Raw genomic sequence first — 18,783 nt, 5'->3', positions numbered from 1 at the left:
ACTCATAGTCAGCACGATGGCAACTACCCACAATACCTCACTTGTCCTGCGTGTGTGTGTGTGTGTTAGAGTGTGTGTGTGTTAGTGTGTGTGATTGTGTGTGTGTGCGTGTGTGTTAGTGTGCGTGTGTGTTCTTGCGTGGGTGTTGGTGTGAGTATGTGTGTGTGTGTGTGTGTGTGTGTGTGTGTGTGTGGTCATGGCAGAAAGATAAGCCAGTACATTTCAGTGTGCCAGTTTATCTTGCAACTTTGTTGTGAGTGCACTCATCAAACTATTCCCTTCATGAAGTCTTTATGTGAATGTTACAAACATTCACACATCTTTTCTACAACAACATTCTTCTATTTCTTCTTCTTCTTCTCCAGATGTTGGTGCACTCCGCCTTCCACATTTTTCCACACCATTCAAAGCGTTCCAACTAGGGCTGCAGCTAACGATTATTTTTCTATCGATTAATCTATAGATTATTTTTTTCGATTAATCGGTTAATCTATAGATTATTTTTTTCGATTAATCTATAGATTATTTTTCCTTTTACCGATTTTTTTTTAATTTAAAATGAAGAGGAAAAAAATAAATGTAGGCCAGTTTTTTCAAAAGGCATGGCTTTTATTTACAAAAAAAAAAGTATGGCCACTCAGTCAACATTGACAACAACATGACAAAATATTCTGTAACAATGTAAACATTTAAAACTTTTAACATTTAACAAAATTAAAAGTAGCTTATTTGCTTTTTAATGTGCAAATATAAAAGTAAACATCCAGTGCAAATCTTAATATTCTGGAATAGTATAAGCATTTCAAAAGTAAAAGTATTGCTTATTTTGCTTTAAAATGTGCAAAAATAAAGATAAACATCCAATACAAAAAAGTGCAAAACGGAAATATTCTGTAACAAGTGTAAACATTTCAACAAAAGTAAAAGTATTGCTTATTTGCTAAAATGGGCAAAAATAAAGCTAAACATCCAATACAAAAAAGTGTACAGTGTAAACATTTCAACAAAAGTAAAAGTATTGCTTATTTTGCTTAATAACACAACAATGATAGTATGATTAAAGTGAAAGTTAATTGTTGGTTTGTACATAGTATATGTAACTGTTAATGTTGTAAAAGGTATTTGCACAACTAATTAACGTTTGTGCCGTGGGGTTCTTTCAGGACCGACAGACTGAACGCCAGACGGCTTTGCCAGGTTTACAATCTTTTAATTTTACACAAAGTCTTTTCTCTTCCAACTGCGCGGATCGCGCACCTGGGCACGATTGCGGCGTCGCTCCCGGCGCGCCCCGCCTCGCCGCTCGCTCGCCGCCGCCGCCTCTCCACAGCGTTAAAGAGGAGCGCGTCTTTGTAAACACTAAACAGGCACGCCAAACGCGCCTCTCAGAGCAAACGGTGCTTTAGTTTATGAATTTACAACGCAGATACAAATGACACATTCATGTTTTTGTGTAATAATGACAACGTATACGCACGCGGACGATTGACTTGTTGATGGTGATGGCAAGAACGCTGTCGGGGGTTTTCTTTTCAAATGTTCGTTCATAGCCGTTGTGCTGCTATGATAGGCCATTTCCGCTCGACACAGTGTGCATACAACAACATTATTAGGCCGTTTATTGAAATACTCCCACACTTTTGACGACTTTTGGCGTGCTTTTTTCCCCTCGCATCGTCTGCTTTGCGCTCCGCCATGACAGTAAAGTAGAGTGACGTAAATATGCGACGCGCCGACGCACAAAAACGACGTCGACGTATTTACGTAACCGATGACGTCGACTACGTCGACGCGTCGTTTCAGCCTTAGTTCCAACTTCAAACTGTTTAGCCTAATCGCGGGCTTTCCCTTGAAAAATTCCAAAAATTCCCAGATTTCCCAGAATTTCAGGTTTTCCGGGGACATTTTTCCCATTCAAAATGAATCGGCCATTTTTCAAATTTCCACCATTTCCAAATTGTTCGACCAATTCAAAGCATTCCACCTTCAACACATTCCACTCATCCTGGAAATTCAAACTATCATTTATCCAAGTTCAAACAAATTCTAGGAATTCCCGTTTTTTAAACCCTTTTTTTCTGTGGACTATACAAAAAGATAAGTCCAAAATAAAAATACATGAAAAATAATTGTCCTCATTTGTCCATACTACACCCAGTTTTAGTGCTCACACTGATTTTCCTTAAGCCACGTGTTCAGTTTTGTGGAGAAAAAATGTAGATAAATGTTAAGGCTGAAACGACGTCATCGGTTACGTAAATACGTCGACGCCGTTTTTGTGCGTCGGCGCGTCACATATTTACGTCACACTACTGTCATGGCGGAGCGCAAAGCAGACGATGCGAGCGAGGGGAAAAAAGCACGCCAAAAGTCGTCAAAAGTGTGGGAGTATTTCAATAAACGGCCTAATAATGTTGTTGTATGCACACTGTGTCGAGCGGAAATAGCCTATCATAGCAGCACAACGGCTATGAACGAACATTTGAAAAGAAAACCCCCGACAGCGTTCTTGCCATCACCATCAACAAGTCAATCGTCCGCGTGCGTATACGTTGTCATTATTACACAAAAACATGAATGTGTCATTTGTATCTGCGTTGTAAATTCATAAACTAAAGCACCGTTTGCTCTGAGAGGCGCATTTGGCGTGCCTGTTCAGTGTTTACAAAGACGCGCTCCTCTTTAACGCTGTGGAGAGGCGGCGGCGGCGGCGGCGAGCGAGCGGCGAGGCGGGGCGCGCCGGGAGCGACGCCGCAAGAGACAGGGGACGTCGAACGAGCGAGGAAGAGGAGCTGAAAAGCGAGGAAAGAAAGAGAAAAGAGTTGGAAGAGAAAAGACTTTGTGTAAAATTAAAAGATTGTAAACCTGGCAAAGCCGTCTGGCGTTTAGTCTGTCGGTCCTGAAAGAACCCCACGGCACAAGACGTGTCACAAACGCTAACGTTAATTAGTTGTGCAAATACCTTTTACAACATTAACAGTTACATATACTATGTACAAACCAACAATTAACTTTCACTTTAATCATACTATCATTGTTGTGTTATTAAGCAAAATAAGCAATACTTTTACTTTTGTTGAAATGTTTACACTGTACACTTTTTTGTATTGGATGTTTAGCTTTATTTTTGCACATTTTAAAGCAAAATAAGCAATACTTTTACTTTTTAAATGCTTATACTATTGCAGAATATTAAGATTTGCACTGGATGTTTACTTTTATATTTGCACATTAAAAAGCAAATAAGCTACTTTTAATTTTGTTAAATGTTAAAAGTTTTAAATGTTTACATTGTTACAGAATATTTTGTCATGTTGTTGTCAATGTTGACTGAGTGGCCATACTTTTTTTTTTGTAAATAAAAGCCATGCCTTTTGAAAAAACTGGCCTACATTTATTTTTTCCTCTTCATTTTAAATAAAAAAAAAAATCGGTAAAAGGAAAAATAATCTATAGATTAATCGAAAAAAATAATCTATAGATTAACCGATTAATCGAAAAAAATAATCTATAGATTAATCGATAGAAAAATAATCGTTAGCTGCAGCCCTAATAAATGTGATGGAAAACACTAACTTGAGTGTATAACTCTATAATGACTAATTACTGTGCAGGTGATCACCTTAACCCAGCTGTTTTACACCTAATCCATACCTGCCAACTACTCCGGTTTTCCCGTAATTAGTACGGTTTTCATCAACCTATTCCGGGTTACGGTTGCAGTGATAAAAAATACAGTTTTTCATTAATTAATTAAAAATATTTTTTTTTAAGTTTTATTCACGAAATCGCGTAACAACAATGACAATCGACACTGCTTCCCGTAACTTCCTATCGAGCCATTCCGAATGCCATGCGCGAGGCTATTTATAGCACCGCTGCCAAGCACGAGGCACCAGTTGCCATTGTTTCCAAACGAGCGAACGATCATGGAATCAGCCGGAGAAAAATCGCATACGAGTCTTAAACCGAAAAGAAAACTGCAGTCATTCCGTGAAGAATATTCAAAAGCCTATCCGGGAATAATTATCCGTTCCAAAAAGGGTGAAAACTAGGCGAATTGCACCTTGTGCAGACAAGATTTTTCGATGGGACACGGAGGAAATAGCGATGTAAAAGACCACGTTGGGACAAAAAAACACAAGTCTAATGCCGTTGCTAGCGATACAAGTGGAAAACTTTCAACGTTTTTCGTCGCCCAAACAGATTCTTTGGATGTGATAAATGCCGAAGTTTTATTTACGGAGGCAATAATTGAGCAAACAAAAAGGTAATGACACCAATGTTATCTATTGGAATTGTTTAGTACTGTTATACTGTTAAAAGTGTTTATACTATTTATGCTTTCAAGTCCAAGTTGAAGAAATCTTGTTAAATGTTGACAGCATAACTACCAAAATACAGAAGTATGTCCTTAATATTTTTGCAGTGCTATTTCTGTTGAAAAGTTCAAATGATTACATTAGAGATGTGATGTGCCACTTTTCAAGTGTCTGATGGCTTCAATTCATTTTCATTAATTTTTCATATTTTGAGTTCTTTTGAAAGGCTTACAAAAAAACTACATTTGAATTGTAATTCCATGCTATTGACAGGACTATTAATTTTAATGAAGTTAGCTTACCATGTTTACAGTATAATTGTGATAGAAATGTGAATTTTAGGCACAGAATATTTTTTACAATTGAACAAGGCAGTAGATTATACAAGCTTGGACAGAAAGTTAAATTTTTTTTTAATGGAATTGTTTAGTACTGTTTTACCATTTGTTTACTGTAAAAAGTGTTTATACTTTCAATGAACAAATTGAAGTCTTGTGAAAGGTTGACAGGATAACTGGCATTAACTGTCAAAATAATTTCAAACTATTGAAGTTAGCTTACAGAATAAACATGTCAATCAACCCATATGATTTTTGCTGTCATATTTTTGTTTTGAAAAGTCACTGTGACTGATAGAAAAGTGATGGTTTTAGCAACATTTTAACCTGTCTGAATGCTAATAATCATTTTGCGTCGGGGGGCGAAGGAACCCCCCACCAGGACTTTGTCCTGGACCTACCGGGGCCTGCGGCCCTTGGACCTTGGCTACTAGGTTTTTCTGATTTCAAAAGTTGGCAGGTATGCTAATCTGCCATCGCAACGCTTTACGTCTGCATACTCATTTCACACCAAATTGAAGACATGTAAGAAAACAGTACAAACTGCGGTAAAGCATCTTTTCCAGGGTAATCAAAAAATAGGCTGGTATAAGATTGATGCGCGCGCGCACACAAATACGCACATTACCACGCTTTTGTTGGCGCTGATTGTGACGTAACAACCAAAATAACACTTCATTAAATCACTATAACAGACTCAACAACATACAACTTGAATTACTTCAACTTGAACATCAGACCCTGACCACAATGCAATATGAAGTACAAAGGATAAAACCTTGAATATTAAGAGTGTGTGAAAGTTGGTCTCCTACATTGTCTGCTTCTGTGAAGACCTCCTTAAAGTTTTGTAATCAATCAGAAATAAATGCGAGTGTTTTTGTCAAGACTTGGTCCTGGGGGTTAGCTTTTCCGGGATGCAACGGAAAGTTGGCTCGGGCGAGACGGGAATGAAGGTACATGATTTATTAATATATCAAAAAAAAGTACAAACGAAAAAACACGCACAATGGCGGAGAACAAACTATGAAACCAAAAAGACTATAAACAGGGAACAAAAACTTACTTGGCTTGGACAAAAATAGTTGCTTGAGGAATGGACATGGAAAGAATGGACAGAGCATAAATGTGGTGAGGTCGTCAGGACGAACAACAGAAAATGAAAAGCTTAAATAACAGACATGATTAACGAAAACAGGTGCGTGACTCAAAACGTGAAACAGGTGCGTGACGTGACAGGTGAAAACTAATGGTTGCTATGGTGACAAACAAGAGTGCACAATGAGTCCAAACGTGGAACAGGTGAAACTAATGGGTAATCATGCAAACAAGACAAGGGAGTGAAAAGCCAGAAACTAAACAAAACATGACTTAAAACAAAACATGATTACACAGACATGACAGTTTTGCATTTTTGCCCATCATGCATTGCAGTGAGTTCATGCATGTGTCATTTTAAAAGAGATGTTGTGCTTCAAGGTGTTTTACAGTGTCCATAGTTTAATGAGCAGGAGGTGTGTTGACTTTGTTGGTTGAGCATGATGATGTCATGGTATCGATGAGAAAATGCATTTTTAGACAATATTTTTCATTTAATTTTTTTCCATTTATTTATTTATTTCAGGCAATGACATAAAAAAGTACAAAGTTGACAACACATAATAATATAAATTAATATAGTGCAAAAGGTAATATGATTTGCCTAAACGGTAGAAAATGGATGGACTAGAAAGGACTGATTCAAAAATGTATAATAAAAAATAATATATATTTTCTTACTCGTGATGATGTCAAGTTATCGATGGGAAAATGCATTTTTAGACAATATTATTTGCCTAAACCATAGAAAATGGATTGATGGATGGGCTACAAAGGACTGATTCAAAAAATTAATAATAATACAAAAATAATAATACTTTTTTTTTTTTTACCCGGTACTACCCCTGGGCTGGATTTTGGACACTGGCAGGCCGTAGTTTGGGGACCACTAGTTTACACCATGAGTGGGGAAAGTTGTTTGGATTGGGTCATATATATTAATGCTGTGCTACATTCACTCTCAAATGAAAGTCGTGGTCATTGACCAGCGATTCTATCTGCGCCCCACAAGAGGGCGCTAAAATCCCTTTGATTCAATTCACTTTTTGTTGAACTGGTCGCACTCGGCCCTGTACGGTATACCGGTACTGGTATAGTATTGCGGTACTAATGAATCAAAAACAGTACTATACTATGTTTGAAAAGTACCGCTTCCATGATGGCGCGTCGCCACGTGGTGACATTGCTGGTTTTATGAGCAGAGGAGCATGTTGGGCAGCGCACACACACACAGAGTACTTACAAGCAGACACAGTGTGTAGACAGAAAAGGGAGAATGGACGCATTTTGGTGTAAAAAGTCAAGATAAAGGTGAAGTTATAACACTGAAACACCCTCAGGAAGAGCTGCTTTAACACATGGCTAACATCCATCCACAATCACTAATCCTGGTCTCCATGGCGACAAATAAAGTAAGTTTTTTTTACAAGTATCATTATCACTGGAGGACGAGGAATATCTAAACATGCTTCACTACACAGTGTAGGAGGATACAATAGCTCACCACCGTCACAATGTAAACAAATGCCATGGGTGGATCTACACCTGACATCCACTGTAATGATACCAAGTACAGGAGCGTATCTAGTCCATACTACTATGATTACATGCATATTTTTTAGTGTCACAAAATATGTTTTCCTTTTTTCTCAATGTATATTATGTTTATAAAGTCAGTAAACATGTCCCTGGACACATGAGGACTTTGAATATGACCAATGTATGATCCTGTAACTACTTGGTATCACATCCATACCTAAATGTGTGGTATTGATTGATTGATTGAAACTTGTATTAGTAGATTGCACAGTACAGTACATATTCTGTACAATTGACCACTAAATGGTAACACCCCAATAAGTTTTTCCACTTGTTTAAGTCGGGGTTGTCATGTCTGTGATCATGTTTTGTTTAGTTATGTTTTGCTTGGTTTTTGGACACTTTTAAGTTATTGTCTTCACTCCCTTTGTCACCAGAGTAACCATTAGTTTCACCTGGTTCACATCGTCATGTCACGCACCTGTCTCACGTTTTCACATTTTGAGTCACGCACCTGCTTTCACTAATCATGTCATCACTATTAAAGCCTGTAGTTGCCAGGCAGTCAGCCTGGCGACATCACTCGACACACTCCTGACACTCTGTTTCGTGTTCATAGTCCATGCTGCCCTGTTCACGTCATCGCAAGTAAGTTTTGTCTATTTATGCCACAGTTAGTGTCTTTTCGTTTTGCCATGTTCATAGTTATGCATAGTCCACGTTTTTGTTCCCTGCGTTAAGTTTTGTGCCTACACTGTGAGTGCCTTTTGTTTGTTCTTTTTTTGAGGGTTGCATCATCAGAGAAATGGACATTGGAACAGTGTAGGACTGACTTGGTAGGATATGTACAGCAAGTAGTGGACATAGAGAGAGAGATCAGAAAGCATAAGAATAAGTATCTACATTTGATTATTTACAATCCGGGGAGGAGGGATGTGGAAGGGGGAGGGTGTTAGTTTAGGGTTAAAGTTGCCTGGAGATGTTGTTTTAGTGCGGTTTTGATCATCCAAAACTAATGTCAAGTATCAAAGAAGAGAAGAATAAGTGATTATTACATTATAACAGAAGTGTAGATAGAACATGTTAAAAGAGAAAATAAGCAGATATTAACAGTAAATGAACACGTAGATGAATAATCAATTTTTACAGTTTGTCCCTCATAATGTGTAGAAAATAATAGGTGTATAAATGACACAATATGTTACTAATTAGGAGTCTTTGTTTGTTTACTTACTACTAAAAGACAAGTTGTCTATTTTATTGAAGGACTAAATGACAATAATAAACATATGTTTCATGTACACTAACATTTGTTGTTACAATAAAGACAATAATGATATTTCTTGTGGTCCCCTTTATTTAGAAAAGTATCAAAATATATTTTGGTACCGGTACTAAATTGGTATTGGTATTGGTATGGGGACAACCTTAGTTTGGACACCTCCGATCTAGAAGCTGATTGTACACACGTGTGTTTTTCTGTTGTTGCCTTGTTAGTTAGCTGGTTGTGTGTGCAGACAACACAAACTTCAGCATCAGCCAAACAGACTAGAGTAAGAAACTAAAACAGACTAAAGTAAGAAACTGAAACACAGACTAGGAGTAAGAAACTAAAACAGACTAAAGTAAGAAACTGAAACACAGACTAGAGTAAGAAACTAAAACACAGACTCGAGTAAGAAACTAAAGCACAGACTAGAGTAAGAAACTAAAACACAGACTAGAGTAAGAAACTAAAACAGACTAAAGAAACTGAAACACAGACTAGAGTAAGAAACTAAAACAGACTAAAGTAAGAAACTAAAACACAGACTAGAGTAAGAAACTAAAACACAGACTAGAGTAAGAAACTAAAACACAGACCAGAGTAAGAAACTAAAACACAGACTAGAGTAAGAAACTAAAACACAGACTAGAGTAAGAAACTAAAACAGACTAAAGTAAGAAACTGAAACACAGACTAGAGTAAGAAACTAAAACACAGACTAGAGTAAGAAACTAAAACACAGACTAGAGTAAGAAACTAAAACACAGACTACAGTAAGAAACTAAAACACAGACTAGAGTAAGAAACTAAAACACAGACTAGAGTAAGAAACTAAAACATAGACTAGAGTAAGAAACTAAAACACAGACTAGAGTAAGAAACTAAAACACAGACTAGAGTAAGAAACTAAAACACAGACTAAAGTAAGAAACTAAAACACAGACTAGAGTAAGAAACTAAAACACAGACTAGAGTAAGAAACTAAAACACAGACTAGAGTAAGAAACTAAAACAGACTAGAGTAAGAAACTAAAACACAGACTACAGTAAGAAACTAAAACAGACTAAAGTAAGAAACTAAAACACAGACTAGAGTAAGAAACTAAAACACAGACTAGAGTAAGAAACTAAAACACAGACTAGAGTAAGAAACTAAAACACAGACTAGAGTAAGAAACTAAAACACAGACTAGAGTAAGAAACTAAAACACAGACTAGAGTAAGAAACTAAAACAGACTAAAGGAGAGTGACAAATTGTTGAAATAAGCGCGGCGGCGTGGAAAGAAGCCAATTAAGGACAATTATTGTGTGCTGCCGGAGAGGCCTTGATGTTAGCGAGAGATGGGATTACGCAACAGGATGCAATGTTGGAGCTGGCCTCTTTTCCAAGAGAGCCTGTGAGCCTGTGAGTGAAGAACTTTCAAACGTTTGCTGCTGGCAAGCACAAAGTCCTTCATGTGTCTGCAGCCCACACAGGAAAGAGGCTTCATATCCTCTTTTGCATGGCTCTCCATCCAGCTGACTTACTTTCCAGAGTCTTCCCTCAGAGCATGTCTAGTTTACCACATCCGTTTGGATCAGGAATATGTGTGAGACAGGGATGTCAAAGTGGTGTTCATTGAGGGCCACATGGCAGTCATGGCCGCTTGTAACAGTGAATAATGTAGCAATTGGCTTCTGGATTTCATTATTAGCTAGATGAGGCAATTCCTGAAAGGATTGCATGTTAATGTTCCAATGCTGAAGTTGGAGTGAACTGCTGACAGAATGTAGTATGAATGGAAGAATAGTTGGAATGTTGAAGAGTTAGAATTTCCAGGAAAAGCGGAATTAGGTTTGGAAGTTGGGAAAGTGTTAGTTAGAATTTCCAGGATGAGTGGAATGTGTTGATGTTGGAATGCTTTCAATAGCTTGAAAAATGTGGGAATTGTGCAACTTGGAAAAATGTCCCATTCATTTCAATGGGAACTTCCTGGAAATTTCTGAATTTTGAGGAAAAGCGGGATTTAAATGATTAGGAGCATGAATGTCCTGAATGAGCTGAATTGGTTGGTGTTGGAATTGTTTAAATCGGTCAAGAAATGTTGAAGTAGTAATACTTTCTGAATTGAAAAATGGTATTACGGAATTTTGGGAAAACAGGGAATTTTTCAAGTTCTTAAACCAGTGGTTCTTAACCTTGTTGGAGGTACTGAACCCCACCAGTTTCATATGCGCATTCACCGAACCCTCCTTTATTTTCAAATTCTAGACAAAGTTATTATGTTTTTGGTAACACTTTAGTATGGGGAACATATTCTAAGGAACTAAGACTTAATTTAGAGTTATTTGGTTAGGGTTAGGGTTAGAGGGTTAGGGTTATGATAAGGCCATGCCGAATAAGGCATTAATAATGTTGTGTTTAGACTAAAGGGGGTGACGGCAAACAGACACCAGGGGGCAGTATATACAATTATTTATTTTATATATATATATATATATATATATATATATATATATATATATATATATATATATATATATATATATATATATATATATATATAATAACAAACAATACTACTAAACTAAGGAAATGGAGTGTGAACTAGAATACCAGAGTGTGTGGTGTAAGACTATGTGTGTAGTTAACTGAAGTGAGTGTTACCAACGTGTTGAACGAGATACGAGGAAGTCCATGGGGCAGGCAGGTTATCCGGGGCGAGAGAGAGGCGTCGGAATCCAGGGGCGAGCAAGAGGTCGAGGAACGAAGGAAGCAGTCAGAGTCCAGAGGGAGATCCAGGGGAAAATGAGACGCACAGGCTCACTTTCCAGGCGACGGAGGGTACTGCGGGGACACGGGAGAAGACAAGGGACAAATCAAGGCACGGAGAGGAAACACGAATATAGCATAAAGCTTGTTGCTTACGGTACACCATGAGAAAGCTAAGTTCCCGCGCCGATCCTTGGGTCCACTGGTCCTTTATTGAGCCTGCCCTCATCAGACCCAGGAGTGTAGATTGCCGGTGAGTGAATGCAGCTGGTGGCTGCTGCAGGGCGTCCCTGGATGTGCGCACCCGTGGGCGTGTCCCGAGGTGCGCACAGACGGATGAGCGGCGTTGGCAGGAGCCTGAGCCGTAACAAATAAGTACTTAATAATGACTAGTTAAGAGCCAATATGTTACTAGTTTGCATGTTAATAAGCAACTAATTAATGGTGAATATGTTCCCCATACTAAAGTGTTACCATGTTTTTTTTACTGGTGCACAAAATGAAGCGTGCATGAACATCACCTTGTTCAAACAACAAAACCAACACAGTGCATAAACTCACAACAAATTACACACCTGCAAACCAGTCAGCTGTTGTCGTATCCGTAATACACAGATAGGGAGAAGTTTTTATTTACACGATGAGTCGGGTGTGTTTTGACCTCCGACGAACCCTTGAGCCCGACTCACCGAACCCCTAGGGTTCCATCCAACCCAGGTTAAGAACCACTGTCTTAAACCAACTTGGTTTTTTTCTCCTGGCTAAGAGGAATGTTTGACAGTTGAAATGGGTTGAAAAATGTCAAAGGAGTCATCGTACTAAAAAAGGTTGGAAAAAATTTAGAGAAAATCCAAGAATTCCTGGAAATGTTGAAGTAGTAACAGTTTTGTAATTGAAAAATGGTGTTACGGAATTTCAGGAAAATCGAGAATTTTTCAAGTTCTTAAACCAACTTGGTTTTTTTGTCATGGGGACGGCGTGGCACAGTTGGGAGAGTGGCCGTGCCAGCAACCTGAGGGTTCCTGGTTCGATCCCCAGCTTCTACCAACCTGGTCACGTCCGTTGTGTCCTTGAGCAAGACACTTCACCCTTGCTCCTGATGGGTGGTGGTTAGGGCCTTGCATGGCCATCAGTGTGTGAAAGTGTGTGTGAATGGGTGAATGTGGAATTAGTGTCAAAGCGCTTTGAGTGCCTTGAAGGTAGAAAAGCGCTGTACAAGTATAACCCAAGAGGAATATTTTAACAGTGGAACAGTTGAAATGGGTTGAAAAATGTGAAAGGAGTCATTGCACTAAAAAAGGTTGGAAATAAGATTAGAAAAAAACAGGAATTTTTGGAAATGTGTTGAACGTGGAAAAATGGTTGTTTGAATTACCAGGATGAATTGAATGTGTTGAAGGTGGAATGGTTTGAATGGGTTGAAAAATGTGGGAATTGTGGAAGTTTGAAAAATGTATAATTCATTTTGAATGGGGATAATGTCCCTAAAAACATGGAATTGTAGGAAATGCTGGAATTTTTTTTAAATTGTTGAAGTAGAGCACACTATTCCTGAGCAGGCTCAATATTTTGCAGTTTGAATCGGATACAAAATGTGGGAATTGTGGAACTTTGAAAAATGTTCCATTCATTTCAATGGGAATTTCATGAAAATGTGGGAATTTTGAGAAAAGAGGGATTTTTTTAGGAAATGGTAAACACATTTGATGGTGTTGGAATTTTTCAAAACACTTGAGAAATGTTGAAGTAGTAACATTTTTAATTGAGAAATGGTATTACGAAATTCCTGGAATTAAAAAAAAATTAAAAAAAAAATTCCAGTTCAAAAAACAACTTTGTTTTTTTGTCCTGATTAAGAGGAATGTTTTGACAGTGGAACGCTTGAAGTGGGTTGAAAAATGTGGAAGGAGTAGTCGACAGAAAAAAGGGTGGAAATAGGGCTTTGGAAAAGCAGGAAATCTGGAAAATTCTGGTATTTTTTATTAACCTGGAAAAAATTTTAGTTTAAATTTCCAGGATGGTGAAATGTGTTGAAGGTGGAATGCTAAGAATAGCTTGAAGAATGTGGAAATGGTGGAAGTTTGAAAAATGGCCAATTCATTTTGAATGGGGAAAATGTCCTGGAAAACCTGAAGAATCATCTACTCTCATATTGGGAATGATGTACTCTCATATTAGGAATGATGTACTCTCATATTAGGAATGATGTACTCTCTTATTAGGAATGATCTACTCTCATATTAGGAATGATGTACTCTCATATTAGGAATGATGTACTCTCATATTAGGAATGATCTACTCTCATATTAGGAATGATCTACTCTCATATTAGGAATGATCTACTCTCATATTAGGAATGATCTACTCTCATATTAGGAATGATTTACTCTCATATTAGGAATGATCTACTCTCATATTAAGAATGATGTACTCTCATATTAGGAATGATCTACTCTCATATTAGGAATGATGTACTCTCATATTAGGAATGATCTACTCTCATATTAGGAATGATTTACTCTCATATTAGGAATGATCTACTCTCATATTAAGAATTATGTACTCTCATTTTAGGAATGATCTACTCTCATATTAGGAATGATCTACTCTCATATTAGGAATGATGTACTCTTATATTAGGAATCTCATATTAGGAATGATTTACTCTCATATTAGGAATGATCTACTCTCATATTAGGAATGATCTACTCTCATATTAGGAATGATCTACTCTCATATTAGGAATGATCTACTCTCATATTAGGAATGATCTACTCTCATATTAGGAATGATCTTCTCTCTTATTAGGAATGATGTACTCTCATACTAGGAATGATGTACTCTCATATTAGGAATGATGTACTCTCTTATTAGGAATGATGTACTATTATATTAGGAATGATGTACTCTCTTATTAGGAATTATGTACTGTCATATTAGGAATTATGTACTGTCATATTAGGAATGATGTACTCTCATATTAGGAATGATCTTCTCTCATATTAGGAATGATGTACTCTCATATTAGAAATGATCTACTCTCATATTAGGAATGATGTACTCTCATATTAGGAATGATGTACTCTCATATTAGGAATGATGTACTCTCATATTAGGAATGATGTACTCTCATATTAGGAATCATCTTCTCTCATATTAGGAATGATCTACTCTCATATTAGGAATCATCTTCTCTCATATTAGGAATGATGTACTCTCTTATTAGGAATGATCTACTCTCATATTAGGAATGATGTACTCTTATATTAGGAATGATGTACCCTCATATTAGGAACAATCTTCTCTCTTATTATGAATGATGTACTCTCATATTAGGAATGATGTACTCTCTTATTAGGAATGATCTACTCTCATATTAGGAATGATGTACTCTCATATTAGGAATGATGTACTCTCATATTAGGAATGATCTACTCTCATATTAGGAATGATCTACTCTCATATTAGGAATGATCTACTCTCATATTAGGAATGATCTACTCTCATATTAGGAATGATTTACTCTCATATTAGGAATGATCTACTCTCATATTAAGAATGATGTACTCTCATATTAGGAATGATCTACTCTCATATTAGGAATGATGTACTCTCATATTAGGAATGATCTACTCTCATATTAGGAATGATTTACTCTCATATTAGGAATGATCTACTCTCATATTAAGAATTATGTACTCTCATATTAGGAATGATCTACTCTCATATTAGGAATGATCTACTCTCATATTAGGAATGATGTACTCTTATATTAGGAATCTCATATTAGGAATGATTTACTCTCATATTAGGAATGATCTACTCTCATATTAGGAATGATCTACTCTCATATTAGGAATGATCTACTCTCATATTAGGAATGATCTACTCTCATATTAGGAATGATCTTCTCTCTTATTAGGAATGATGTACTCTCATACTAGGAATGATGTACTCTCATATTAGGAATGATGTACTATTATATTAGGAATGATGTACTCTCTTATTAGGAATGATGTACTGTCATATTAGGAATTATGTACTGTCATATTAGGAATGATGTACTCTCATATTAGGAATGATCTTCTCTCATATTAGGAATGATGTACTCTCATATTAGAAATGATCTACTCTCATATTAGGAATGATGTACTCTCATATTAGGAATGATGTACTCTCATATTAGGAATGATGTACTCTCATATTAGGAATGATGTACTCTCATATTAGGAATCATCTTCTCTCATATTAGGAATGATCTACTCTCATATTAGGAATCATCTTCTCTCATATTAGGAATGATGTACTCTCTTATTAGGAATGATCTACTCTCATATTAGGAATTATGTACTCTTATATTAGGAATGATGTACCCTCATATTAGGAACAATCTTCTCTCTTATTATGAATGATGTACTCTCATATTAGGAATGATGTACTCTCATATTAGGAATGATGTACTCTTATATTAGGAATGATGTACTCTTATATTAGGAATGATGTACTGTCATATTAGGAATGATCTACTCTCATATTAGGAATGATCTTCTCTCTTATTAAGGAATGATGTACTCTCATATTAGGAATGATCTACTCTCATATTAGGAATGATGTACTCTCATATTAGGAATGATGTACTCTCATATTAGGAATGATGTACTCTCATATTAGGAATGATGTACTCTCATATTAGGAATGAAGTACTCTCATATTAGGAATGATGTACTCTCATATTAGGAATGATGTACTCTCATATTAGGAATGATGTACTCTCATATTAGGAATGATGTACTCTCATATTAGGAATGAAGTCCATTTCCATCATGCAAAGTGAATGTTGTTGTTTTCTTTGCAGCTCCTGAGGCAACAGAGACTAAACCTGCCCGTCTGGATGCGCCTCACTTTGTTCCTCTTTGGCTTCTTGCTCCCGAGACCACCTGGTCCCAGATGAAGGACTTTGGCTTCTTGCCCCCCAGACCAAGGACTTCCTTGACTTGTCCCGGGACGGGAGCAGACTTTCCCAGATGGCACTGTATGACGGAACACGGGTTGGGATTTTGTTTATAAATCAACTATGAAGACGAGAACAATTCCGGTCACCGCTGGACGGAGACCGATGGCATTTTTTTTTTTTTATTCCCCTTTTTGAGCCTCTTTTTTTTTTGTTCCAGAAGAAGCCATTGAGTTTGAAGAGATATTTTGGAAATACGTGTAAGATGACCTATTTGTACAGCTCTTTTTATTTCAAGTCTGGGAAGGAACTCTCATGGTCAGTCCGGGGAATGCCTTATTATTACTCTCTCCCGCCGCCACAGCGGAGAAGATAAGCGTGGACCAACGCCGAAAAGGACTCCAAACCACAATTCTTCTTCAAACAATAAGCCCTGAACTTGACTCTGGACTGTCTCACATCTCTACAGTCATCCATCAGCATCTCCACTTGCATACTTCAATTCACGCTAACCTTTCCATCCTCGCCCATTTTGAAAACCAGCCGGCACAAAAGGAGTGGAGAAAAGTACCGTGCTTGAGCGCTGAGGTATTTAAGCCACACCCACCACATTTGAGAAGAAACTTATATTAGCCGCATCGGACTATAAGCCGCAGATATGTACCGCTACCAAACATTTTGTAAAGGTTTAATTGTTTCCAAACACTCCAGTAAAGTCATCGTCATGGACACGCCCCCAGCAACCACAAGACATTGAAACAACCTTGACAACTTCTTCAATTACTCAACGCAACTCAAACATACCCTATTTTCCGCACCATAAGGCGCCCTGGGTTATAAGCCGCGCCTTCAATGAACGGCATATTTCAAAACTTTGTCCACCTATAAGCCGCCCCGTGTTGTAAGCCGCATCTAACTGCGCTAAAGGAATGTCAAAAAAACAGTCAGATAGGTCAGTCAAACTTTAATAATATATTAAAAACCAGCGTGATGTGGGCGCGCATGGAGTCGTATATCAACATGGACGGAGCTGCGTGAAAAAAGCCACCCGGCCTCTTCGCATAAACTTACCTTAACCACTCGCTCATCTTTTCTTCATCCATCCATCCCTTCGAGTTAGCTTTTATGATGACGCCGGCTGGAAAGGTCTCTTTTGGCAAGGTCTTCCTTTTGAATATCACCATGGGTGGAAGTTTCTGGCCATTAGCATGGCAAGCTAGAACCACAGTGAAGGATGACTTCTCATTCCCTGTGGTGCGAATATTCACCGTACGTGCTCCCGTTGTATCCACAGTGCGGTTCACAGGAATATCAAAAGTCAGTGGAACCTCGTCCATGTTGATAATGTTCTCTGGCCGGATCTTTTTTTCAGCTATCTTGTTTTTACAATATGCACGGAAAGTAGCCAGCTTTTCTTGAAAGTCTTTAGGCAGTTGCTGTGAAATAGTAGTCCGTGTGCGGATGGAGAGATTGCGTCTTTTCATGAACCGGATCCCTGTCGTTTAGTAGGAGCCATTTTGTGGTCTTTACAGATGTAAACACACAAAGGAAATGAAGTACGGTAATATCCGCGCGCTTTTTCTTCTTCTACGCGGGCGGGTGGTTGCTTACTGAAGCGCTTCCTGTTCTATGGGGGCGGGTGCTTACCTTGGCGGTTGCTTACGTAGAAGAAGAAGCGCTTCCTGTTCTACCGGGAAAAAAGATGGCGGCTGTTTACCGTAGTTACGAGACCGAAACTTTATGAAAATGAATCTTAATATTTATCCATATATAAAGCGCACCGGGTTATAAGCCGCACTGTCAGCTTTTGAGAAAATTTGTGGTTTTTAGGTGCGCCTTATAGTGCGGAAAATACGGTAAATGAAGAATAGTGAACAACAGGCTGAATAAGTGTACGTTATATGAGGCATAAATAAGCAACTGGTATGTTAACGTAACATATTATGGTAAGAGTCATTCAAATAACTATAACATATAGAACATGCTATACAATCTGTCACTCCTAATCGCTAAATCCCATGAAATCTTATACGTCTAGTCTCTTACGTGAATGACATCAATAATATTATTTGATATTTTACACTAATGTGTTCATCATTTCACACATAAGTCGCTCCTGAGTATAAGTCGCACCCCCGGCCAAACTATGAAAAAAGCTGCCACTTATAGTCCGAAAAATACGGTACACAGAAATGTTCTGTAAATGTTTATTTACATACCTTAATTATTTCCAAACAGTGTCTGTGACAAGGCAGTAAAAAGGCTGATCAAACAAAACAGAAGTCATGGCCATGGACCAACTAGCTGCACAAGCTAGCTCTCCAATCAGCTAAACATACTCCATATATAAGTCACACTGGACTCTAAGCCACACCCGCTACATTTGAGAAGAAAAACAAAATTTTTCCATATACTAACCGCACCGGACTATAAGTCGCAGATATATAAGTTGTGAAATGAGTTATTTACACAGAAATATTCTGTAAATGTTTATTTACATACCTTAATTGTTTCT

At 37.6% G+C, this 18,783-nt stretch overlaps 1 protein-coding gene across 2 annotated transcripts in view; it reads left to right on the top strand.

Moving 5' to 3' along the window:
- The window catches only part of bmf2 (BCL2 modifying factor 2), a 46,897-nt gene extending 29,654 nt beyond the window's left edge, over positions 1–17,243 (top strand). For both annotated transcript variants that reach the window (XM_072916151.1, XM_072916152.1), the window contains one exon: positions 16,173–17,243. In XM_072916151.1, coding sequence (XP_072772252.1) covers positions 16,173–16,268 — 96 coding nt within the window. In that variant the 3' untranslated portion in view covers positions 16,269–17,243. The remainder of the gene's footprint in view (positions 1–16,172) is intronic.
- The last annotated feature ends 1,540 nt before the right edge of the window (positions 17,244–18,783 follow it).

Source organism: Nerophis lumbriciformis, linkage group LG26 (assembly GCF_033978685.3).
Source record: "Nerophis lumbriciformis linkage group LG26, RoL_Nlum_v2.1, whole genome shotgun sequence".
Classification (NCBI taxonomy): domain Eukaryota; kingdom Metazoa; phylum Chordata; class Actinopteri; order Syngnathiformes; family Syngnathidae; genus Nerophis; species Nerophis lumbriciformis.
Note: the sequence above shows the minus strand (reverse complement) of the source record. Positions and strands in the feature narration are given on the sequence as shown.